Consider the following 26,342-nt stretch of genomic DNA (forward strand, 5'->3'; position numbering starts at 1 on the left):
ATGTTGATTTTTTATTACCAATGTTTTACTTTATTTTTCTTAGGACTTCCAAATGAAATGTTTTTCTTTATGACGCCGCCTGAAACGACGGCGTCATAAAGTACTGTACGCTCAGTAAACAACCACGCTCAGAACAAACAAGGCATTTAACGCGCATGATGATAGTGATAAATAATGATACAGTACAGTATTTACAGTAAAAGCATTTACAAAATATGTTACCTTACAAATATAATTTACCGTATCTATATAAAAATCATACAGTACTGTACAGTACATATTGTACGTAGCAAAGCAGGGAAAACAATTTACGAGAGAGAGAGAGGAGAGAGAGAGGATGAGAGAGGAGAGAGAGAGAGAGATGGAGGAGAGAGAGAGAGGAGAGAGAGGAGAGAGAAGGAGGAGAGAGAGAGAGAGAGAGATTTGTTTTTACGGACCGTAAATGTAAATTTTAAACAAAAAAAATATGATAGGTTACAACATGTAGACTTTTAAAACCTTCCCTTTAACTTAATGCATACAGTACAGTACTAAAATATAAAAGAGGCACAAATACAGTATTAGAATGTGAGAATATTTAAAGTAGAAAATAAAGATTGTTACTGTACTCACCACGAAAGAAGTTCAAGAAAAACTTGAATGATGATGGCGATGAATTTGCTGCACAGTAGAAATGATGATGATGAAGCTGATGATGTGTTCTACTGTGCAGCCAGGTAGTATTTTACGTCTCTTCAGACAGAGGTGTCTTTTCCTGGGACACCTCTTCAACTTCTTCCTGGGAAACTTCTTCAATTTCTTCCGAAGGTGTACTAGCAGGAGGAACTGGCTCTTTTTTGCGAGGCTGGAAGAACATTGTGATCGGAAGTTGTTGCCGCTGCTTCTTTTTTCGATCTAAGAGCATCTTGTAGGGAGTCATTATGTCATCAACCTTGTTGCAGAATTGCATCGACCGAACCATATCCTCGTCCCACTCTTGCAACATTTCTTTCAACTCCTTCGCATGGTTGCAGGCCTTGGCAAGCCGTTCTAATGTTAAGCCCGTTTCTTCGCCATTTTCTTGGGTCTCTTCCTGGGTTTCACTCTCTTCTTCGCTTGCCGATTTCCGTCAGGTCTTCGAGGTCTGCGTCAGTTAGGGGCTGGGAATGGCAGTCCAACAACTCGTCGACGTCTTCAGTCGTCATGTCGCCAAACCCGTCACCTCCAATTATGGCAGCCAACTGCACAGATTTGCGTATTGCAGAGTGTTGGATTTCAGCAGGTGTAAATCCCTCGTCGTCGTAAACAATCTCGGGCCCACAACTTCTTCCAGCTCGCATTCACGTTTGCAGGTTTCATTTCTTGCAGTGCCTTCTGAATATTCTGCAGGCACGTGGCTATGGTGTACTGCCGCCAGTACGCCTTCAAGTTAAAATCTTCATCCTCATTATCTTGGGCAGCATCCACACACGCAACGAGGTCCGCCAAGGTATTCTTTGTGTAGAGGGCCTTGAACGCCCTGATAACCCCTGGTCCATCGGTTGAATTAATGACGTGGTGTTGGGTGGCAGGAACTCAACCTGAATGCCCTCATGCGACAGGTCAGTTGCGTGTCCACCAGCGTTATCCATAAGGGAAAGGATCTTGAATGGCAAGCCCCTTCTCTAAGAGATATTTGCTGACTTGCGGGATAAAACACTGATGGAACCAGTTGAGAGGTCAGCATCTTCGTAATCCATGCTTTTTGATTATGCATCCAGTACACGGGAAGGAGATTCTTATTTTTATTTTTCAAAGCGCGAGGATTTTTCGACTTATAAATAAGCCCCGGCTTTAGCAAAAATCCAGCAGCATTGCCACACATCACGAGGGTAACGCGATCCTTGAATGCTTTAAAGCCAGAGGCTTTGGCTTCCTCTTTGAACAGGAAAGTTCGCGACGGCATTCTCTTTCAAAACAAGCCGGTCTCATCCATGTTAAAGACTTGTTCCGGCTTGTATCCACCTTCGGCGTTAATATTCTTGAATGTCTGGTTCGCGTAAGTTTCAGCAGCGGCAGTGTCAGCCGAAGCAGCCTCGCCATGCAGGGAAACGCTTTTAGGGGCGAAGCGTTTCTGGAACTTCGCGAACCATCCTTTGCTGGCGGAAAAACGTTGTTTCTGAGGCTGGGAATAAGTGGATGTCCCTGGTTGAGGATCATCTGCATCATCATCTTCTTCAGCATGGTTGCCGTCGTCGTCTTGAGGTTCCTTTGCAGCAAAATTCTCATACAAGCTCAAAGCCTTTGTTCGGATGGTGTTCGTATCCAAGGCTATGTTCTTCTTCCGGCAGTCGGCAATCCACACAGCTAAAGCACCTTCCATGCGTACGATCGTTTTATTACGCGTTGTAACGACTCGCTTCGCTGATCTGCTAAAGGTGATTGCAGCCGTCTTTCTAATGTTCGCCTCGTCCTTCTTGATATAGCGAACAGTAGATTCGTTGATCCCAAAATGGCGCGCAGCGGACGCGTAACTTCTACCATCTTTTAACATATCGAGAAGCGTAACCTTCTCAGCAATCGTCATCATCCTTCGGTGGCGTTTAGGCTCACTACCAGCCTTAGTAGAAGCAGAATGCTTGGGAGGCATTGTACAGTAGGATTTGACAAAAAGTTCAACTTAAAAAGGTCGCACACAGCACAGATTAAACTTCACAAACTTAAGAACGTCTACTCAGCGATACGCGGGAACAGAGAGTGGACGACCCGGGCCCGCGAGAACCTAGATGCTGGAAGCTGGAGATGAGGGCAAAACACCAATCACAGGCTAGATAACAAAACTTGAGTTCTGATTCGTCATCTATCAGCGCTTGAACCAATCACAACCCGTCTTACAGTATATGATGCGTAGGTTACCAACTCATACAAGATACCCCGCGCATACCGTACGTACAGTATTAATAATAATAATAATAAATAATGATAATAATACAGTACAGTACTGTAATAATAATAATAATAATGATAATAATAATAACAATCATAATTTTATTAACAACAACAACAATAATAATAATAACAATAATAATAATAGCTTTACGTATGCAACAGTATTTTATTCTTTTGTAGGATGTGTGTCTCTCTCTCTCTCTCTCTCTCTCTCTCTCTCTCTCTCTCTCTCTATCTCTCTCTCTCTCTCTCTCTCTCGTACGCTTATTCGAAATGTGATTTTTGCAACAAAGAATATTATTGGATGCAGTACTACGTACGTATACATACAAAAGATTCATGGAAAAGAAGCACATCCATTACATTTGTAGTACGTACAGTAGTAGCCATCAGCAGCCTTACACCATTCTAATATTGTATGACTGCATCTGATTTGCGTTTCATGTTCGATTTAATTTTACTACGTACTGTATACAGTACTGAATTATCGTATGATAATAATACAGTAATAATAATAATGATAACAATAATAATTTTATTAACAACAACAACAACAACAATAATGATAATAACAATAATAATACATGTAATAGCTTTACGTATGCTATTTTATTCTTTTGTAGGATGTGTCTCTCTCTCTCTCTCTCTCTCTCTCTCTCTCTATCTATCTCTCTCTCTCATACGCTTATTCGAAATGTGATTTTTGCAACAAAGAATATTATTGGATGCAGTACTACGTACGTATACATACAAAAGAATCATGGAAAAGATGCACATCCATTACATTTGTAGTATAGTAGCCATCAGCAGCCTTACACCATTCTAATATGGTATGACTGCATCTGATTTGCGTTTCATGTTCGATTTAATTTTACTATGTACTGTATACAGTACTGTATTATCGTATGATCACATTCTCTTTTCGTGTTTTATTTCTTTCTGTGCTGAATTATATATCATATGTAATGCAATGAACAATCAGTAAGAGCAGATATTACTAATTACAGTATTAATGGAATTACAGGTAACAAAATATCGTATTTGGGGGTCTTCAGATTTCGCGGTATTTTCGAAATTTCCGGAAAATCCGCGATATGTATACAGTATATATATATATATGGGTTATGGAAAAAACCCGAGAAGTGGTGAATCCGCGATGGTCGAACCGCGAAGTAGCGAGGGTTCACTGTACAGAAAAGTTTTAGCCCTTATATGGCATCACCACAGACTGGATGAGCCCAAACCATTCTCGGAGCAGGCCTGGCTTTCGGGTTTGGGTAGGATGGTGGACAACCCTATACAGCTGAAACCATCCTTGACCCTACCAGTGGCAACAGACGTGTCCCTGGGCATGGACCACGTCAACTGTTTTGTCTCGGGACACAAGAACTCCCTCAGGGCCCAAGGGTCCTTCAAGCTCCTGCCCGGGCTTAGGACCCAGAAGAAATTTTATGTGCCGGACGGGCTGCCTGCAGGGCCTCGAGCAATGGAAGAAGCCGTTGCGGCTCTGAGCCAGGGCAGCACGGATGACAGGATCCTTACTGCTCCCGTGGTCTTCTCACAGGCGGAGGCCACTATGATGGAAGACACGTCTCAAGACATCATCAATGTGGCCTCCTGGTTGGACCTGTGGGCATGCACTTTAGCAGGTTTTCACCTCTCCCATGATCTCTCGGTGCCTGAGAATCAAGCCCTATTGTATGAGCTCATATGCTCTGGGGGCAAGGCGATGAAAGTCTTGACATTCCAGTCCTTGACGCAAACAGCAAACTGGATCTTGAGAAGGACAGACAGTTCTAAACAGGCTCCCTCGTAGACTCCCCGAACGAGAGGCCAAGTTCCTTCGGAATGCTCCGGTGTGGGGTGAGACCCTGTTCCCCCCTACAGATGGTAGCAGAGACCATGGAGAGAGTGGGGAAACTGAAAGACTCGGCTGAGCCTAAGCAGCCAGCAACAAGACGCCCTCCACATAGGAGACCGTCTGTGGACGGGGCCTTGTCGTCTACGCCACCAGCTAGACAGGAGGCCTCCTCTCCTTCTTGGCATCAGTCCTCGCGGCCCTCCCACAGAGGTGGTGCCCCAGGCCAGGCCTCCTTTAGGCAAAAGTACTTGGGCTCGAGACGAGGCCGCTCAAGCCGTCTCCCCAGAAGGAGATAGGAAGCGAGGCCCCCTACACCTTCCCACGCCACAGGTGGGGAGATGCCTCAAATACTATTGGCAAGTATGGCTGGACAACGGTGCGGACCCATGGTCCGTGTCAGTCCTCAGGGAGGGATACAAGATTCCCTTCCTGACGGAACCTCCTCTAATTCCCGGGCATCGGGCGAAGTGGCTGGCCCCCAAGGATCACATGAAGACAGCAGCCTTGCAGGAGGAAGTGTTGGCCATATTGAACAAAGGAGTGCTGCAACCCGTTCGGGAATCGTCCCCGGGGTTTTACAGCAGGCTCTTCCTGGTGGAGAAAGCTAAGGGGGGTTTGGAGACCAGTCATCGACCTCTCGGCCCTGAACAAGTTCATCAGAAAGACGTCCTTCAAGATGGACACGCCGAAGTCGGTACTGGCAGCCTTGAGGGAAGGGGACTTCATGATATCCCTGGACCTCAAGGACGCCTACTTTCAGATCCCCGTACACCCCCTCCAGCAGGAAGTTCCTCAGGGTGAAGTGGGGAGCCCAGTCTCTGCAGTTCAGGACCCTCTGCTTCGGCCTGTCGACGGCACCTCAGGTTTTCACGAGGGTATTCACCGTAGTATCAGCCTGGGCACACAAGCAGGGTATCAGGCTGATCAGGTACCTCGACAACTGGTTGCTTCTTTCAGCCTCAGAGGCAGCCTTAAGGGAGCAGAGGGCAAAGCTGTTACAGTTCTGCAGGGAACTGGGGGTTACCATCAATCTGGAGAAGTCCCAGTTGATCCCCACCACCAGGATGACATACCTTGGGATGGTCCTGGACTCCCAGGTAGCAAGGGCATTCCCCTCTCAAGAGAGACTGGACAATCTAGACCACATAATTCGACCATTCCTAGTAAATGCGCCAGTGAGGGCCTAGGATTGGCAGCGACTTGTGGGCCACCCGGTCGCGTTGGAGAAGCTAGTTCCTCAGGGGAGGCTCAAGCTGAGGCCAGTCCAGTGGAATCTGAAGGACCTCTGGCCACCGGGAGACCCACCTCAGTCCTTAGTCATGATGACCCCAGCCACCAGAAACATGCTCCTCTGGTGGTCCGACAGGGCAAACAACCTACGGGGCGTGCCGTTCGCTGCCACTCCTCCGGAGATGTTGCTCTTCAGGGACGCGTCAAAGGAGGGGTAGGGAGCCCATCTGCTTGAAGAGACAGCAGAGGGAAAGTGGTCCCCGGAGGAGAAGCTTCCCCACATAAACCAGCTCGAGCTACTGGCGGTTCAAAAGGCCCTCTCAATATTTGCCCATCGGCTGCGGGGAAACGCAATAGCCCTCATGTGCGACAACGCCACCGTGGTGGCTTACATAAAGAAGCAAGGAGGATTGAGATCAAGGGAGCTGTGCGATCTCACGGCTCGAGTCATGGAATGGGCCGAGAGGAATCACATCATTCTCACAGCCCGGTTCATTCCGGGAAGAGAAACGTCCTAGCCGACGGCCTCAGCAGAGCAGGGCAAATAGTGGGGTAAGAGTGGTCCCTACACCCACAGGTGGCCCAGAAGGTCCTACAGTTGTGGGGCTCACTGGTGATAGACCTGTTCGCCACAAGGCTCAACACGAAGCTCCCTGTGTTCTGATCTCCTGTGACAGACCCGGCATCAGCGTTCGAGGATGCCTTCCAGCACCCATGGGACGGACTCGACATGTATGCCTTTCCCCCCTTCAGGATTCTCAGGCAGGTGCTCAACAGGCCCAAGCAATCAAGGGCAACAGTGATGACTTTGGTAGCGCCCTGGTGGCCGGAGAGAGTGTGGTTCGCGGATCTACAGGGCCTGGCCACCCTTCCTCTGTGGCCCCTACCAGTAAGGGAAGACCTTCTGCACCAGCCTCACTTTCGAAGGTTTCACGAAAACCCTCAGTGCCTCCAGCTACACGCGTGGAGGTTATTGAGCGCCTGTTGAGAAAAGAAGGATACTCGGGAAAGACGGCTTCGAGGATGTCAGGGTATCTGCGGAAGTCCTCGATCGTGGTGTACCAGGCCAAGTGGACCACGTTTGTGAAGTGGTGTGCCACGCAGAACCTGAGGCCTCTGGATGCATCTGTCCACAAGATTGCAAACTTCCTGGTCCACCTGAGGGACGACCTGGGGTCTCCATTCCGGCCATCAAGGGGGTTCTAGCGGCCCTGGGCCAGGTCTTTCAGCTCAAAGGCATCAACCTGCGGGCCTCTCGCCAGATTACCATGCTCATCAGAAGTTTTGAGCAGTCTTGTTCCCCCCGCGCCACGGGTCCTGCAGTGGGACGTAGCCAAGGTTCTCAAAGTTTTGACAAGGCCTCCCTTCAAGCCCCTCAAGGATATTCTAGATAAAGACCTCACCCTCAAGACGGTGTTCTTGCGGGCTCTGGCCTCAGCCAAGCGCGTGAGTGAGCTCCACGGCTTGTCATTCGAGGTCTCGCACTCGAAAGGGTGGAAGGACCTGTCCTTTAAGTTTCTGCCTGAGTTTGTGGCCAAAACGCAGAACCCGGCCATTGCAGACCCGAGGTTCGAGGACAACCTAGAAGACTTGCTCCTGTGCCCAGTGAGAACGGTCAGGAAATACCTCAGCAGGACAGCCAGACTCCGGCCGGCCATCAAAAGTCGGTTTGTCTCCTCAGGCCCGGTAAAGAAGGTTGTGTCGAAGAACATGATCTCCTTCTGGCTTCGGCAAGTCATCAAGAGAGCTTACGCCAGTGAGGGGTCTGCAGTCCCTGGTACCCCGCGACCCTATGATATTAGAGGTCTTAGCACTTCTTTGGCCTTTGAAAGCAACATGGCAGTGGGCCAAATCATGCGAGCAGGCACATGGTCCAGGCAGTCCGCCTTTACGGCCCATTACCTGAAAGACTGCATGAGGAAGTCACTGGACTCCTCCTCCATTGGACTAGTGATTTCCGCCCTTCAACAAGTTTAGAGCTTGGGCCCCGGGTAGCCCGAAAGAAGTAATTGCGAGCGACACAGGTTCCCCCCTTGCTTCCCTTTCCTTGCTACCCTTTCCCTTCCCTTCCCTCCTCCCATGTGAGAGATGGATGTTGTGGAAGCCCATGCTCGGATTATTTATAAAGGTGAGTTTATACAAACAGGTAGACTTTTGCGTGCTTCCCCTGACTCTCCTCCCCTGTTCTTTATGTTGTCTGGACCTAACTGCCTATTGAGGTCCTGTGCCCTTGGATGGTAGTGGTGGGTCTTACGGCCTGTAAGTCCACCCCCGCCTCCTAAAGTGTAAGTCTCCTAAGAAAGTAGTTCGAGGTAAGTACTTCGTGTTGGAACAAATCACAAATTTTAAGTAATTTGTATTTTTCCTAACAGTACTTACCTCGAACTACTTTCGGGTTATTGCCCACCCATCCTGCCCCGGGTGCCTTACAGGTGTTCGACGTAAAGACTCATATGCTTACTGACGACAACGACCCAGTAGCGCACCCACGCCCCGACCCCGGGTCGCCTCAGGGCACGTATCCCTCCACCACTTAGGGACCCGACAAGGGAAAACGGAGATGGGGGGACTGCGCAAAATTCTTGGTCGGATAGGGAGGAGATCCTAGATACTCCTAAGAAATTAGTTCAAGGTAAGTACTGTTAGGAAAAATACCAATTACAGTACTTAAAATTTGTGATATTTAAAATAAGTTTGAAGATCAAGTTTTTACTTGTTGATCTATTGCAGACATGATATTGTGTAAAACTCTCTTCCCTTCAGGGTTGGTTTCGCAAGGGGGAAGTAGAATATGCCACTAACCATTTTGCAGAAGCTCTGGAATCTTATCGCCGTGCCTCACAACTCCAAGATGATCCAACCCTATTGGAGTGCGTCCTCAGGACAAACAGAGAGATGACTCGTCAACAGAAGGTGAGGCCGTTTTGGCATTCTGAAGATGTAAAAAAAAAAAAAAATTGGCATAATCCTGAAATTTCTTCATGCTGAAATGAGATAATGTTCATTTTGATCTTTTTGTTACATAAGATAATAACAAAAAGTTTAATTGGTCATTTTGTATTTAGTATTTTCATGGATACTGTATTAAAGGGAATTTAAAAATAACATTGGTAATGCTTCAAAAAGCTAGTTTTTTTATGGCATTTTATTAATACAGGAAATTAGTTCGTTCAAAATGCAGGTGGTTAAGGATAAGTTATTCCTTTTGATATCAACTACCGTGAAGGATACACACACGCATTTTGTTTTTACATTCTGTATAGTATATTATTTGCATTCCCATATAGTTTTTTAGCTAAAGGTCGTTAGGACAAACTAATTGATGAACAAAAGTTGTGTTGGACCAGCATATTCATCTTATGTTCTCTGTATATGCTTTATTCATTGGTTGTTCATATATAACGAATAATCTAATGTCTTTGATGCCGTATTGGATAACAGCATAATCTTTTTATGGCATCCATTATTCTGTACAAAATCCTGATATGGTAAGAAATTAAAACCTTAAAGGATCCGCAAGAAAGTGTTAGTGCTGAAATGTTTTAGTAATACTGTTGCCATGCAATTAATGGTTATTGAGTTTTCCATAAAATGTAGCATAAACAATATTGAGAATGCCATAAAGGTGATCAAGATGCAAGATTGAACTTGGAAAGATGCCATTAGTGTAAAAAGGTGCCTATGAAACAGAAAGTTACAAAGCACAAGGGTTTTTATTCCACTTTTTCAAAAGTAGAGCTTGACAAATATTCTTTACATGAGATTTTGTAGACTTGTTCTTGAAGATACTATAATTGTTGATGAGGCAGCAATAAGTAAGTCCTAACAAAAATAAAGACACCCAGTTGCTTTGGGACAAATTTATATTGCAGGTGAGTATGGGTTGTGGTATGCTGGATGAGGCTGAGAAATTGATTGTCAGTTTTTATGTGTACCAACAACAAGAACTTTCACTATTAAGTGCCCATGGTTAGAGAGAGGGTACATGAATTGTATGCCTTTAAAAGGCTATGAATGTTTTATATCTTGTAATATACCAGGAGAATAAGAGAGCTTGGTTCACCTGGAAATGGATTGGCCAGCGGAGTCACATATATCTTGTGCATAGTGATATGAAGTATGAGGCTGAACAGTTATTATACATTTTATAGTAAGTGAAAATGTGAAAAAGATTCAAGTTTCAATGTCCAATCATAGTAACTGTACTTGTACTTAAGAATATCAAAATAACTGGTCAAAATTACTGTTTATTCCTATCAAGTTATCCTATAAACTTGTGTTTTCCATATAATTGTACGAAAAAAGGAAGAGCAAACCTTGCCTGAGTCATCTGTTTTAGGCTTGTTACTCTCCACCTACATAACAAAACACATGCCTCACCTCTGTTATGAAATTCTTTTGGGGTCAGATGTCTCCAGAATAAAGAGGTGCTCTCTCCCCCATAAGAAACAGAAATGAATCATCTCGCATGTCCTAATACCTGGCCTTTGGCCTAATCTTTGTAAACCAGTCCAATCCCCTATAAATGCAGTCAAAATCATAGTTGAGTTGTGTGTCTGGCATCATAACTCTTTATTCTGTGACAGAGGCATATAAGACGCCACCTCTTCAGGCTGCAGAAAAAAAAGAGCCTTTTTTTATGGTAAGAGGCGAGAGTATAAAGGGGTACACATTTTCTAGAATTTTGGTTTGCTATGCATAAAATGCTACAATTTATAACTGGCAGATACAGATACAGAGTGTTTGATTTTTAAGAGATGAGGACCACAATACACCATAGAATTAAATTTTTATTCATATATATACCGTAATATTTATTAGTATATTTTGTAAATATATAAGGAAATAGGAATGAAATATAATCTAAAATTTATGTACAGTACTTAGAAAATAGAATTTAAACTAAATAATAGAAGAGATTTGTTTATGTAGTGAGTGGGGAGAATTTTTCCCAGCTTATTCTATAAAGGAATTATCTAGACGAAAAAATGTGTTTGATGCAAATGACTACTTTTAACATAACACCCAACATCTTTTGCAGGTTGACCAACAGACACCATGGGTTGGTGCTGGTATTGGCCTTATTATTGGTGTTTTGATTGTCGTTGGAGATGCAGTTCTCGCTAAACAATCCACTCTAAGTGTAAGTGAACTGATTTTCAAAGGTTTTTCTGTAGATTATATTCTGTAGTTATGTTTGTACAGAATTTGAGTGTTAACCCTGGATAGGTACGGTCCTCGGACACCCCTTTAAGGGTATACTCGGACGCGAACGACCCCGACGCCAAAAAAAATTCTTGAAAAATCAGTTTTTGCAGTAACCTCCTTTTTTCTTTTGCCAAAAAAAACTTCAATGAATGCTTAAAACAACTGTAAAGATAAATACTACTCATCTGCAGAAAAACTATTTATTATAAATATTTTAAAAAATTAAGTAGAAAAAAAAAGACCTGACATAAAAATTCATAAAAAAAAAGTTTATACATATATACACAAATCCTTTTAGGAATTGATTCTTGAATGTTTAGGACACATCTTGATGTATTTTGGATGAAGTCAGACCCATGGAGGTGAAGATCTGAAATGAGAAAAAAAGGGTAACTTTTTTTGGCCAAAAAAAATTGTCCAAATTTCATGAATTTTTTTGGGTACCCAAATGAAATAGGAAGTGGCTAATTTTTTTAGGGAATAAACATATGTTATCCTAAAATAGAAATATGTAAAAAAATCTTCATTATTTTGTAAATTACATTTATATCAGGGGCCATATCTAAAGGTAATTTTTTGAGTACTTGGAAATTTCGTAAAAAAATACATATATTTAATATATAATATGATATTTATGCAGGTAAAAATATACCAAAATATCACAAATTCTATAGGGAACAAGAATATATATAGATAGGGCAGCTTACGCTTCGGATATGTCCACAAAATGGCCGCCAACCACACTGACTCAGACTCCCTAATCTGCCACTTGAAATGTAGGAAGGGTATGTCAATTTCAAGGTGTTATTTACTAATCTAATTATTATTGGATATGCATAAAAATTGTATGGTGGGTTGCTGGATAATTGTCGATTATTTTACGACTATAAAATTAAAATTCTGACCCAAAAAATTTTTTTTGAAGGGAAATAAAATCGAAAAAAAAAATGTAAAACAATATTTTAGCTAAAAAAATTTGATGATATTCAATCAAAAAAAAAGTAAACAAAATTTTCCGACAAATAAACATCTAGAGGAATCATTACTCTGTGATAGTTCCTTAGTACGTAGTAATTTTGAAAGAATTGGGAAAAAACGAAAAAATGGCAATCACCGGAAAATCGAACACATACCTATATATACGCCATATCTGGCTAAAAAAAAGATAGGCATGGGTAGCCAGATCATCTAGAAACACTTTCCAACACTATAAAAATATAAGTTTTGCGACACTACTTGCCAATTCCTTACGGTAACATGACTAAGCAAAAAAATGCAAAACAAATAAAAAGGGGCACTCGTGGAAAAATGGCCATTCTAATATACGGCATTTCAGAAAAAAAAAATTTCAGCCACGTGCTAGGCAAACCATCAAGGCATATTTTCCGACAAATAAACATATAAATGAAATATTACTCTGTGATAGTTCCTTAGTACGTAGTAATTTTGAAAGAAATGGGAAAAAACGAAAAAAATGGCAATCACAGGAAAATCGAACACATACTTATATATACGCCATATCTGGCTAAAAAAAAAATAGGCATGGGTAGCCAGATCATCTAGAAACACTTTCCAACACTATAAAAATATAAGTTTTGCGACACTACTTGCCAATTCCTTACGGTAACATGACTAAGCAAAAAAATGCAAAACAAATAAAAAGGGGCACTCGCGGAAAAATGCCCAACATTCTAATATACGGCATCTCAGATAAAAAAAAAAGACATGCACGTGTTAGCCCAACCATCAAGGCACACTTTCTAACACATAAACATGAAAAAAAAATCAATAATATACGGCAATTCCTTACTACGTAGTAAATTTTTACAAATATTGAAAAAAAAACAGAAATTGGCAACCGCAGTTAAATACCCAATATACCAATAACTACGTCGTATCTGACAAAAACAAAATCACGCATGGGTAGCCAGATCATCTAGACACACTTTCCAACATTAAAAAAGCAAAAGTTTTACGACACTATTTCGCAATATCTTACGGAAAAATGACTTGGCAAAAAAATTTAAAAAAAATAAAAAGGGACACTCGCGGTAAAATGCCCGACATTCTAATATACGACATCTCAGATAAAAAAAAAGACATGCACGTGTTAGCCCAACCATCAAGGCACACTTTCTAACACATAAACATGAAAAAAAAATCAATAATATACGGCAATTCCTTACTACATAGTAATTTTTACAAATATTGAAAAAAAAACAGAAATTGGTAACCGCAGTTAAATACCCAATATACCAATAACTACGTCGTATCTGACAAAAACAAAGTCATGCATGGGTAGCCAAATCATCTAGACACACTTTCCAACACTAAACAAGCAAAAGTTTTACGACACTATTTGGCAATATCTTACGGAAAAATGACTTGGCAAAAAAATGAAAAAGGGGCACTCGCGGTAAAATGGTCCTCGTGGTGATGAACGACATTTTAACTAAAAAAAAAAAAACATGCACATGGTAGCCAAACAATCCACCAAGACTTTCCACAACTGATAACCTATACAAGTTGCACCATTCTACGACAATTTCATAATACGTAATAACTTTGATAATTATGCAAACTACCTCAGAAGGGTAAACTCGGACGCGAACGACCCCGACGCGTCTCAGAAATCGGGGAAGGAGTACAGCTACAGCAATGCACATCTGGACACTACTAGAGCGTGTAGGGGAGACACCTCCGGCAGGTCGATCACCCACAAATTCAGTCACGGGTGAGTCACGTGAGAAAAACCTGTTTTTTTTTGACGCTCGGGGTCGCAAACGACCCACCGTACCTATCCAGGGTTAATTAATAATAGCATTTATGAACTTTTTTTTTTCACCATAATATACAGTACTGTACTGATGTTACTCTTCATTTTACAGCATCCTGTTCTTCAGTCAATCATCACAGTTATCTTCTCACTCTTTGGTCTTGGTTTAGGCTACTGTTACAGAATGTACATACAGAATCAACGATCTGCGTTACTAGAGCCGCCTATTGATTTAACAGGTATTTTAGTTATTATCTAGTTTATGAAATTTTATTTTTATTCTGACACAAATACGAACCTTCGTTCTTTACTTAGGATGTATGTTTCAGTGCAATCTAGATTTAGCCCTAAAAACTTTCACACAAGTTATCGATAAGCGTCCACTGTGGCACCCTAGCAGTACCAGCTGAACTCGGTTGAGTCCCTTGTTAGGCTGGAGGAACGTAGAGAGTAAAGGTCCCCTTTTTTGTTTTGTTTCATTTGTTGATGTCGGCTACCCCCCAAAATTGGGGGAAGTGCCTTGTTATATGTATGTATGTAGTTAGCGGCAGGTAGACTCCTCGCTCACACACTTTTCCAGTGAACTCTCCACTTTTGTTTTGGTTACGGTTGAGTGTAGACCTATTGTCTCTCTTTTCCAGTTATTCCTATTTTTCTGGGCATTATAACTAGATTATAAATTTCCTTTTTCTTTTCAGGAGTGCCTGGTTATTGAGGACTGCTAACATGTGGGTTTGACCTGGCATATCAGTCTGCCCTTATGGTACATTTATGTCGGCAATGAAGACAGATCCTCACCGGCTTTGCTCTTCATGCATGCGACACTCCTGCATTGAGGCTTCTTGCACTGAGTGTTGCTAGTGGTCATCCTCCGAGTGGGAGCAAATGGTAGACGTAGGAAGAAGTCTAAAAGGAATTCTTTGCCTTCAAGTTCAACCTCAAAGTCGAGGAAGTCCCGACTTAATCCCTCCTGCGGCTCGTACTCTCCCACCTACTTCTTCTCATTTGGCTTCTTCTGGAGGCCAATCAGATAAGAGTGATGATCATTTGACCCCCAGACAACCTTTGGGTATAGAAGACCCCACTGCTTCCTTTAGTGTAATAGTGGCGCCTTCCCCCATTGAGAGTCTAGCTCTCTGATGCGCTGCGTCAATTGTAACCTTCATTATGGCTTTCGGGTTCCCCATCGAAGGAATGGCTGTTGGAGATGTTGAAGCTTAGGTCACAGCAGAAGTGCATAGCTGCTGCTGCCAGGGTCCATCTTGACCTTCCCCACCAGGTTGCTGGAGGGAAGTTGCCTCCAGTTGAGGACTAGACCTCGGATACTTCCTCCGCCATTCCTAATCCACCTGATGAGTTGGCTTCTTTTCGAAGTTCTAGTCTAAATGCGAGTGCTGAGTTCTCTTCGGAGTTCCATCTTGGCATGCGCGGTGAGTTCGCTTGGCCTGAGGTTCCATGCGAACCCCAACCATATGAGGATGGATTAGGCTCTTGGGTATAGGTCAGTTAGCCGCCGACAAATTGCATCCAACATTTCACCGTCGACAATTGTTCGACGGTAACAATTCGCCACAGATGACAGTTTGCCACCAAATGATTTACCATTAAGGATGAAAAAAATTATGAAAGGAAAATTTCTATTTGAAAAATCATATTTATTTTCTCTAAAATAATAAGTCATGCAGAACATAATTTGAAAAAAATTCTTATAATTTCATCACATTTGAAAATTATGTGCTATACCTTGTAAATATGCAATACAACTTCTCTCGTTATCATATTCATAAACATTTTTTGTTTTATTTTTTCATCCCTCTTGGTTCTTAGTGACAGGTTCATGTCCTGCGATTTGATACTCCATATACAAATCTCTACCTTTTTGTACTTTGTTTAGTGCTTCAATAAACTTCCACTTCATTCAGTGTAGTTTCATAACATTCCATAATTCGTAAGGGAGTAAAGGGTTCTTTCTGTTACCTCGTCAGCTATAAACACTCACGTAATCTTACTCAAACCAAGATAGTATAGTTTCAGAAATCAGCAACTTTCAAGGAAGCACCAAATAGTAATATCTATAAGTAATAACAGTTTGCTGGTGGCAAATATTAATAGTTTAGTCATTTTCTTGGAATGGGTTATTAGTAATAACATCTATTAATAATAGAAGCGGCGGCTGTCCGTACTGGTGGCAAACTGTCCGTACCGGTGGTGAACTTTCCGTAGTGGCAAATAGTTGGGGGCAAACTGTTTGGCAGCAATTGTTGGTGGTGAATTGATGGTGGCGAATTGTCCATATCCGATGCTCTCATGATCGCAAGAGGTTTCCCTCACTTTAGTGGTTTACTCCTTGAATGCCTCCTAATCAGGCGTATGATTCATCACCACCTTGCACTAGTTTTTCGTAGCATTCTAGTGATAGTGTCTGACAACTCCCTGGAGTCTGAGGCACCTCCCACCATGACCCTTGGGCATCTTAAGTCTTTGCAAGTCTTGCAAACACGCTGCCATCTAGGCATGCACCTCGGGCGTCTGCTCCTTTAGGAGTAGTGCAAGTTTGCTCTGGAGATTGTTTGCTGCAGCAGCAAAACTTCCCAATCAATCCAACCTTACCTTGCTCACCACCATGCGAGTGTGTGCGTTCCCACTTGAACATAAGCAAGGTACAGGTGACTTGAAAACCATCAGCAAGAGCTGTTGCAGGTGTTCGCATCCCTGCTTGTAGAGCTCGAGCTCGCAAGCGAACAGGTCCTGCTCTAATGGTAGACACGCGTCATTTTCACTCGGGAAATGTTGCCTAAAGTTTCTGCCACTGATTATTATCAGTTCCTTTCTCCTTTGATGCGTTTACTCGTTTGCTAAATGTATGGTCTCGTGACCAGCATGTGCTTAAACATCACTCTCAATGCTAACAGCCTCTTCGGCTTCCCCTCTTTCACAACATCATACTAAATACCAGCAGCCTTTACAGCTGCCCCCTCATTTACAAACATCATACTTTATGGCACCAGCCTTTTAGGCTGCCCCTCTTGTTTGCGAACATCACACTGTGCCACCACCTGGTTTCAGGAACTCGTTAATGCTGTTGTGCAGACTGCGACTGGTCCTGTGACAGCCTGATTACCAGAGAAACCACTAGGACCCATTTCTATCCCCTCACGGTGTTGCGATGTCAGGATGCCAGAGAACTTCAAATCATTTATTCATTCATTCACGGCCTGTGCAACTTTGGCCTGGTCTAAGAAGTTGATGGGTGCCCGAAGAAAGGTGTTTGCCCTGATCGCCGGCTCCTCCAGTTCCCTCCGTTCAGGCTCATCCTCGAAGCTGTTTCTGCCGCCGTTTGTGCAGCAGAGGAAGTATTATGAGTCTACAAGCCCCATCTGACCCTGCCTATCAACCACTCTATAGAGGATCTGACCAGAGGAGTCTCCTTTAAGAGAGACTCTGGACTCTCCATCTCTTTCTCTGTATCAAAGATCCTTAACCAAGAGAAGGTTGTGAAGTATACCATGCAGGCTATTTTGTGGCTAGATCTTCAGTTGGGATCTGTGGGACTCATTAGTACCAAGGACTAGTCCAGGGAGACCACGAGGAAGTTGATGGAAACTTTTCTATTATTGGAAATCAGAACCATTGAGTACCTTCCCCACCAGGTAGTGAACCAGTGGGCGAATACGATCCTTCGGCGAAGGGACTCAATAATAGAAAGGTTCCACCCACAGGTCCCAAAGGCAGAGGTAACGAGACTAGGAGCTCGACTTTCCGTGGTTACTCTGTTCAGGTCGGAAGACGTTGAGCAGTTGGTGGAAAGATGGAGGAAGTGCAATCAGGACTCCCATCTCCATAGGGTCATCACATCTTGGCCCTATTGGCCTCCTCCACCACAGAAGAAGCATCTGGGCAATCCTCCCACTTGTCCACCAGTGGGAGATGCCTGCAATGCCACTGGCAGAGGTGGCTGCAGCTCGTGGCCGAACCTTGGACAGTCTCCGTGATTTGTTCAGGATATTGCGTCCCATTCATTTGATCTTTCCCTCCACTGACTCGAGATCCAGTCCCATCAGGCTCCTACACGAAGGGATCTGCGAAGGAGCTGACCCTTTGGGTCGAAGTGCATACCATGTTGCAGAAGGGTGCTCTCCAAGAGGTCATTAACAGGTCCCCAGACTTTTTCAGATGACTCTTTCTTGTGAAAAAGCCACCTGGAGGCTGGAGACCAGTCATCGACCTCAGCTCTGAACAAGTGTGTCAGACAAACTCCATTCAGCATGGAGACACGACACGGTCCGACTAACGTTAAGACCACAGAACTTCATGTGCACGCTAAATCTTAAGGACTCATACTGTACTTCCAGATCCCAGTCCATCAGTTTTGAAGGAAGTATCTAAGGATCGTACTTGACAATAAGCAATACCAGTTCAAGGTGCTGTGATTTGGTCTTTCCATGGCACCAGGTCTTCATGAGAGTGTTCGCCCTGGTGTCATTTTAGGCTCACAGGATCGGCATCCGTCTCTTAAGATACCTGGACGACTGGTTGATCCTAGAAGATTCGTTGGCAACCCTTCTTCAACACCGAGACAGACTTCTAGCATTTTGCCAAGGTCTGGGGATCGTGGTAAACCTTGAGAATTCATTCCTGATTCCCTCTCAAAGACTTGTATACAGTCATACCTCTCTTTACGAAAGAATCTGCTTACAAAATTTTCACGCTGCAAAATGAGATGCGAATATTTTTATGACTCACATTGAGAAAAATGTTTCATGTTAAGAAAAAGATTTGGTAGCCAGGCCAAGAATAAAACCGTCACCCATTAAAAAAGTTGAAGGAAATGGGTTTACACCAAAGAAAATGTAGTTGTAGTCTATAGTAGTGGTAACTAAAATAGTACAGTACACATGGTACTGTATATTTTTTAAATGTACATTATTGTACTGTATATACAGTATTCTATTATTTTAAATATGTAACTTCCCTGGTAGTTACATATATATAGCTTAAATCCCGCGTTTCGTCGCATGCACGGCAGAAATTCAAATTTCACGGCAATCACCACCAGGTGGGTCGGTGGTCATATGTGAGCGCCATCTCTCAGTAGGTAATGGAACCATTCCCAACATTCCGCAGAAATTCCCTGCCGTTGATCAAGTCAACACGGAAATTCGCTTCGTTGTGGGTTTGCTTTATCTACAAATTTGGTGAAGTACCCTTTGTTTATTGTTTATGGCAATCGCTAACTGCCTTTCGACTATCGAAGATAATGGATTTTCCTTTTTCACACGAATAAGATAGTTTTTTGTTAGTCCAACTTGGACAGTTTAATTTAACTTGATTTTCAAGATGGCTTCTCTGTTGTTAAATTAAAGGGCTAGACCGGCTTTCAAGCTGCTCTTGTTTCCCACACGATATGTAGCAGAGGGAATACTGTATGTGTATTTGTTTTCTTTTCTATGTTTGTAGATTGAAATGGATAGGATCAAGGAATTTTTTCCCCGCTACTTTATTAACTAACGAACAACTCTTAAAGATATATTGGAAGGAAAAACATTATGATATCACAATCATGTGACGTAAATTCTTAGCGGGGCGAGATCTGAATACGTTGAAGGAAATCAGTCCGCCATCGCTATGACGTCACAATCTTGTGACGTATTCTACGTAGGATGACTTGCAAATTTGTGAATTATTTTCTTTTTCTTGCAAGAAATGTAAAAATACTAACTTACTAAGCCTAAGTATTTTAATTTTTATAATGTAGGGAAATATATTATTTTTAAGTATATATTTGTCCAACTAGTATAATTCCTTTAGTTAATTTTCAATTTATATAGAGATTTCACGAGCGTACAGTCAATTTACGCTATGTAGTACTCTTGACGATCATTATTGTTTCACAATTCTTTGTATCGTTATTTAATATTTCGATTTTGAGAATACTAATGTTAATCATATAACCTATTGTATTTTCTTTCTAGCCCTTGGCGAAAGAGTATAATCTCTCGCAACGGGCAGGTCTATTATGATCTAATGTGAAATAGTTAATAGTGCTAGTGTTCAGTGGCACGTAATCATGACGCAGTGCAGTGGAGGGTGCGTTCGTTCGTGTCTGGCATACTCCTAGCCCGGGACCTCTTCCATGATCCCCAACCCCTGGGAGAAGGAAAGTTGAAAGGCGAAGGGAGATGTTAGACCTTGATCAGCGAACGAACGTCCTCTCGAGCGATCCTGTTGACGCATCCCAGTACGCTCGCCCTCGCCATTGGAAAGGCGAGGTAAAAGTGTTATCCTCGCCGTCTGTTGACGCAGCTCCCAGACGAGGCTGGCGTTTTACGTTTTCCCTTCCTGCTAGACAAGAGAGTTGCTCGTCATGGTACCGAGCGTCGAGATCGCTCCCTCACAGCAATCTGGACGCATTTTCGGGAGGCGGCATAGATCTTTACGCTCCATCACAGCATGCTGAATGCATGCAACGCGGCATCGCTTGCCAAACGCGGCATCGCTTGCCCGCGCGCCAACGCGCCTTCGCTTGCCAACGCGCCTTCGCCCGCCTACGAGCCATCGCTTGTCAGCGCACCATCGCTCGCTTACGCGCCATCGGTCTCCCGGCCACCTGCGCTCGCCTTTACGCCCGCGCGCGAACCAGCGATTTTCCATCACTCGAGCGCCAGCGCGATTTCCGCCAGCGAGCCATCGCTCGCCGAACGTGCCATCGCTCTCCAACGCGCCATCGCTCTCCAACGCGCCATCCCTCGCCAACGCGGCATCGCTCGCCTACACGCCATCGGTCTCCCGACCTCCAGCGCTCGTCCTTTCAACCGCGCTCGCCCTCACCTGCGCGCCCACGCGCTTTTTCGCTTGCACGCCCTCGCACCCACGCGCCTGCACGTCCGCGCTCCTGCACGCCCACGCGCTCTTTCGCTTGCACGCCCTCGCACCCACGCGCTTGCACGCCCTCGCACCCACGCGCCTGCACGCCCGTGCTCTTGCGCGCCCGCGTGCGGGCACGCCCACGTTCGCCCGCTCGCAAGCCAACGATTTGCCATCGCGCGAGCGCCAGGGTGATTTCGACCGCTATTCCCGTCGTGTTATCGTAACACGGGCAACCTGGCGAGTCTTCTGGGGCGCGTACTTCCAGTTCACCCCGTAAACACATAGCATGGCACATGCAAGAGCAGGAAGGATCTTCAGAGAGGTCTGGGCAACATTCTTCTCCTTCCTTTCGGGCAGGCCCCATCATCTCTACTCCTCAGGATCGTTCGATTCCCTTTCCCCTAGCCGGAGTCGCTGACACTGCGTCTGTCAGCCGTCAGCAGAGGAGGTACTGTACTTCGAGATCATGGGGGAACCTGGTTTTAGCCCTTCCTCTCGACCATAGGGTGGCAGCAGCGTGGAAGGGCCTCCCCAGGGAGTTCTTCTCTCGAGAAGTTCTCCGCCCGGCTGGTGACATTCTCGTCTTCGGAGATCTTTAAACCAGAAGAGAGCCGCAAAGTGTGCCATGCAGGCCACTTCATGGCTGGTTGTCTGGCTTGGATCTCTGGGCATCCTGCTGCGATCCGAGAATTTGTCCAGGGAGAGCTCCAGGAAGGTCATGGAAACTTTCCTCCTCTCGGGCACGAGCATCTCGTTTCCCGGCTCACCAAGTTTCGAGCTTGTGGGCAAACTCGATGTTGAAGCATTGAGATGCAGTCACCGAGAGGTTCCTCTCGGAAGTCCCAACCATGGATGTCGGCAAGCTCAGACACTTTTCCACTCTTGGAAAGACCTTGTTTTGAGCCCAAGGACAGGTAACGGACAACTGAGAGATGGAGAAAGCAATCACGGTTCGCTCCTCCATAGGCACTTGCATCCAGACCCTACAACCTCCAGCGCCTCAACAACAACAGCCTCGTCAGCCTAGGACATCGGAACCAGCCCCGGCAGCTAAGACAAGGTGTCTAAACAGCAGCCCCCTCCTGTCAGAGGCAAGAAGGGCGGGAAGTCCTTCTGGGGAAGCAATAATCCTGAGGGAGCGGCCAAGGCCGCAAACGCTAGGATTGGCAACTCTCCTGCAGGTCCCCGGTGGGGGGGATGCCCAAGGTTGCGCGCTCAGGTGGCAGCAGCCTGGGGCCGATTCCTGCACGATCTCCGTAATCAGCCAGGAATCGCGTCCCGTTCATTACACCTCTACCTCCGCTGACAGCAAATCCAGTGTCGCCGAGCTCCTATGCCATGGGATCGGCAAAGGGGCTAGCCCTTCGGGCAGGAATCGAGACCATGCTCTAGAGGAGGCTCTCCAAAAGGTCATCGACGGCTTCCCCCCACAGCTTCTTCAGTCAACTCTTTCTTGTAAGAAAGCGTCCGAAGTCTGGAGACCTGTCTCGACCTCTCTGCTCTGATCAAGTTTGTCGAACAAACTTCGTTCAGCGTGGAACAGCAGAGCCAATCAGGCTTGTAGTGTGACCACAACTCTTCATGTGCACACTGGAGCAGAAGGACGGGTACTTCCAGATCCCAATCCATCCGTCTTCCAGGAAGTACTTGGAATTCAGCCTAGACAACAGATATACCAGTTCAAGGTACAGTGTTTTTCGATCTCCCCGCAGCACCGCAAGTGTCCTCCAGAATATTCACCCTGTTCTTCATGGCCACACAGGAGCGCCTTCCGTCTCCTTCGCTTTCTGGAGGACTGGCTATCCCCGGCAGTCTCGGAATCGACCCTTCCTCAACACCGAGACAAGCTTCTAGGACTTTGCCAAGGTCTAGGGATCATGGTAATTCTCGGGAAGTCTTCTCTGCTCCCATCTCAGCAACTGGGATATCTAGGCATGATATTGGACTCCAATCTCCAAGCCTTCCCATCAGATGACAGGATAGCAAGGCTGAGGAGAATCGCAGAACCTTTCCTCAGACGAGGAGAGCCTCCAGCCCAATCTTGGTTACGCCTCCCAGGTCACCTTTCCTTCTTGGCCAATCTAGTTCCAACAGCCACCTCAGGATGAATCCCTGCGTCGGCAGCCCAAGTCCTGGTGGAATCAAGACAACGATTCCCCGAACATTCTGGTCCCTTTGGGACCTGCGGAACGAATGGACCTGCAGTGATAGCTGACCTATGGAACCTTTGCAGGGGAATGGATCTTCTCGTCCTTCCCCCTCATTTGATGCTGTTTTAGGACTCGTCAAAACAAGGGGGGGGGGGGTTGTCCACGTCCTGAATCAGGCTTATGGTCAGAACCAGAAGGGTACCTCCACATCAGTCTGCTAGGAATGAAGGGCGTAGTCTGGCCCCTCAACACTTCCAACAGACCCTGGCGAGTCACTCCGTGGACGACAACTTCACGGTAGTGCCTTTCGTTTCAGCAAGCAGGGAGGTACCTCTTCATATCAACTTTCTCATCTTACAGAGGAGATACTGAGATGAACTGAAAACCACTCATACCCTATCGGCTCGTTTCATTCCGGACAAGGAATGTGCTCTCCGACAGTCTGAGCAGGACTTCACAGATAGAGAGTACCGAGTGGTCTTTGGCCCCCCTTGGTAGCCAACAGGTCCTGACCTTGTGGACCTGTTTGCGACAGCCTTGAATTTCAAGCTGCCGCTGTACTTCTCCCAGTCCCAGATCCCAAGGCACTCTAGCAAGATGCCTTTCTACACGGTGGGACAACATCGACGTCTACATCTTCCCACCGTTCTGTCTGTTGAGAAGGGGGCTCAACAAGACCAGACTATCGGTCAACCTGTCGATGACTCTGATAGCTCCGCTGCGGCATCGTGCAGAGTGGTTCCCGGAACTTCTACATCTCCTGACGGAACTCCTGAGAGAGCTTCCCCCATGATACGAGCTACTCAAACAACCACACTACGACATCTACCACAAGCCGTAGCATTGCTTCGGCTTCACACCTGGGGACCATCCAGCATCCTCTCACAGAGAGAGGCGTTGCGCAACAAGTTGCGGAGTGGATGTCTCGACACCTGTGAAAGTCATCCGCAGGGGTCTACCAGGCGAAGTGTAGAATCTTCTGTGGTTGGTGTGGTGGGAGAGGTACCTCTCTCCTTGATGCCACTATTCCAGCATAGCGGGAGTCATTGTCTATCAGCGGGAGGAGATGCTCCTGTCGCTCTCGGCGGTGGAAACCTATCGCCCAGCCCTTAGCCTGGCCTTCAGGCTGAAAGGAATAGACATTTTCCCCTCGCTGGATCTTTCTTCGCTTATACGTAACTACGAACTTACCGGCCCCAGTCGGAATGAGACCTTTTCCTGGAACATGGTTCGGGCTCTTAGTGCTCTTAAGAGATCTCCTTGCGAACCATTACGCCAGGCTTCTGATCGTCACCGGTCTTGGAAGACGGTGCTCCTGCTCGCTCTGGCCTCGGCCAAGCGTGTCAGCGAACGTCATGGTCTCTCGTACGGCGCCGCCCACTCAAGAGGATAGGTGGAGGTAACGTTCAGGTTCGTCCCTGAGTTGGTTACTAGACTCAAAATCTGGGAGTCCTGGTTCTTCGGTCGACTCCTTCAGGATTTCGAGTCTCCGTTCTGAACAGATGACCCAGACCTTCTCCTACTAGGCCCAGTAAGGAGTCGGAAGGGTTATTGTTGTGACATTAAAAGACTTGGCTGCTGCTACCCAAGCTTTATTCAACTTAAACTTCAGTAGATTATTCCCTGAAACAATCATGAACATAATTAGCAGATCCCATAATAAATGTACTGTAATACAAACTATGTTAGATCCTCAAAGTAAATCTAATTAAACCAAATAGATACAAATGGAATAAACAAAAGGAAATACAAAAGAAACAGATAATTACTTGATAAGTTGCTTTGACTGTCCCTCTATCAGGTAAGTAAACAAAGTATGAAAAGATCACCAGACAAACGGTTCAGAGTGAGGTATGAAAGAGCAAAAGGACAAAACAATATTATAACATTCTTCCCCTCTAGATATAAAATTGGTTACATCACTTCATAAGTAATCAATCCCACCCATATCAGTTCGGAGCCCTTGACACCCTGGTTGATCTACTTACTGGAGGTGATGCAGCCTCTGTTCTAATTTTAGCGTCTGGGTGAAGTCCCATACCTTCTGAAAACTCTTGATGGGTTGTCTTGGGTGACACTGGAGATTGAGATGGTATGGCCTCTGGTGACAATGAAACAGAAGGTAGTTCTTGATTTTCAGAAACAGAATTATCCCTAGGGCATGGGGCCAAGTCACGTAAGGAAACCGTTGACTCTCGTCCGCTGGGATGTCTAATGTTAGCATATGTTGGGTTAGCAGATAATAGTTCAACTTCATCCACTAGGGGTTCATTTTTGCTTGTTCTGACAAACTTCCTCAATAATACCGGTCCTGACGACATAAGCCACGAAGGCAGAGAGCTCCCCGAGGATGAGCGGCGTGGAAATCCAAAAAAGCGTTCAGGGGGTGTGACATTAGTTGCTGTCAACAGAAGGGATCTAAGTGAATGTACTACATCAGTAAGTACTAATTCCCAGTGCTGATCGGGAAGATTTCGAGACCTGAGTGCCAACTGGATTGCCTTCCATACAGTACCATTGAGCCGCTCCACTTGCCCATTACCGATTGGATGAAAAGGGGTAGTTCGACTTGTTGCAACTCCCTTCTGTGCGAGATAGGTTTTGAGCTCCCTAGACATGAATGAGGTTCCTTGATCCGAATGTATATACTGAGGCATCCCACACAGGCTGAATATTTGTTCTAAGCACTTAATCACTGTAGTTGTGTTCATGTTAGGACACGGAAAAGCGAAAGGAAAACGGGAATATTCATCAACCACGATAAGTAGATATGGGTTGCGCGAGGCCGTCGGAACTGGTGCTTTAAAGTCAATGCTTAATCTCTCCATTGGTTGTGTCGCCTTGATGAGTGTTCCTTCTTGGAATTTGTAGAATCTTGGTTTCAATTCTGCACATATCCTGCAAGAAGCACAGACCTTCTTAACGTCCTCAGTGGAAAAAGGAAGATTTTTCGATCTCACAAAGTGCAACAAGCGAGTCACTCCTGGATGGCACAGATTCCCATGTAGTTCAGTGAGGGTAGATGACGTAGAAACCACGGAATCGCAAAAAGCTCGGGTGAATGCATCAGGAACCACATTCTCTTTACCGGGGCGATAATGTACTGTATAACTGAAGGCTGCGAGTTCCATCCGCCATTCCTGGATCTTATTACAGTATTCTTAACTTTAGTGCGTTTCCTGTTATCAAACATGAAGGCCACAGAACGTTGGTCTGTAACGAGATCAAAGTGTTGTCTAGCAAGAAAATGACTCCACTTACGTACAGCCTCCACGATAGCCATGGCTTCCTTCTCTACGATGTGATAGTGAATTTCACTTCCTTGTAAAGTCCTAGACATGAA

General features: G+C 45.0%; 1 protein-coding gene across 1 annotated transcript in view; it reads left to right on the top strand.

Annotated features, from left to right (window-relative positions):
• The window catches only part of LOC137624804 (uncharacterized), a 34,235-nt gene that overhangs the window by 539 nt on the left and 7,354 nt on the right, over positions 1 to 26,342 (top strand). The window contains exons 2-4 of the mRNA XM_068355758.1: positions 8,762 to 8,911; positions 11,040 to 11,141; positions 14,095 to 14,221. Of these exons, the coding sequence (XP_068211859.1) occupies positions 8,762 to 8,911; positions 11,040 to 11,141; positions 14,095 to 14,221 (379 nt within the window). The remainder of the gene's footprint in view (positions 1 to 8,761; positions 8,912 to 11,039; positions 11,142 to 14,094; positions 14,222 to 26,342) is intronic.

The sequence above is a fragment of the Palaemon carinicauda genome, chromosome 31 (assembly GCF_036898095.1).
Source record: "Palaemon carinicauda isolate YSFRI2023 chromosome 31, ASM3689809v2, whole genome shotgun sequence".
NCBI classification, from domain to species: Eukaryota; Metazoa; Arthropoda; class Malacostraca; order Decapoda; family Palaemonidae; genus Palaemon; species Palaemon carinicauda.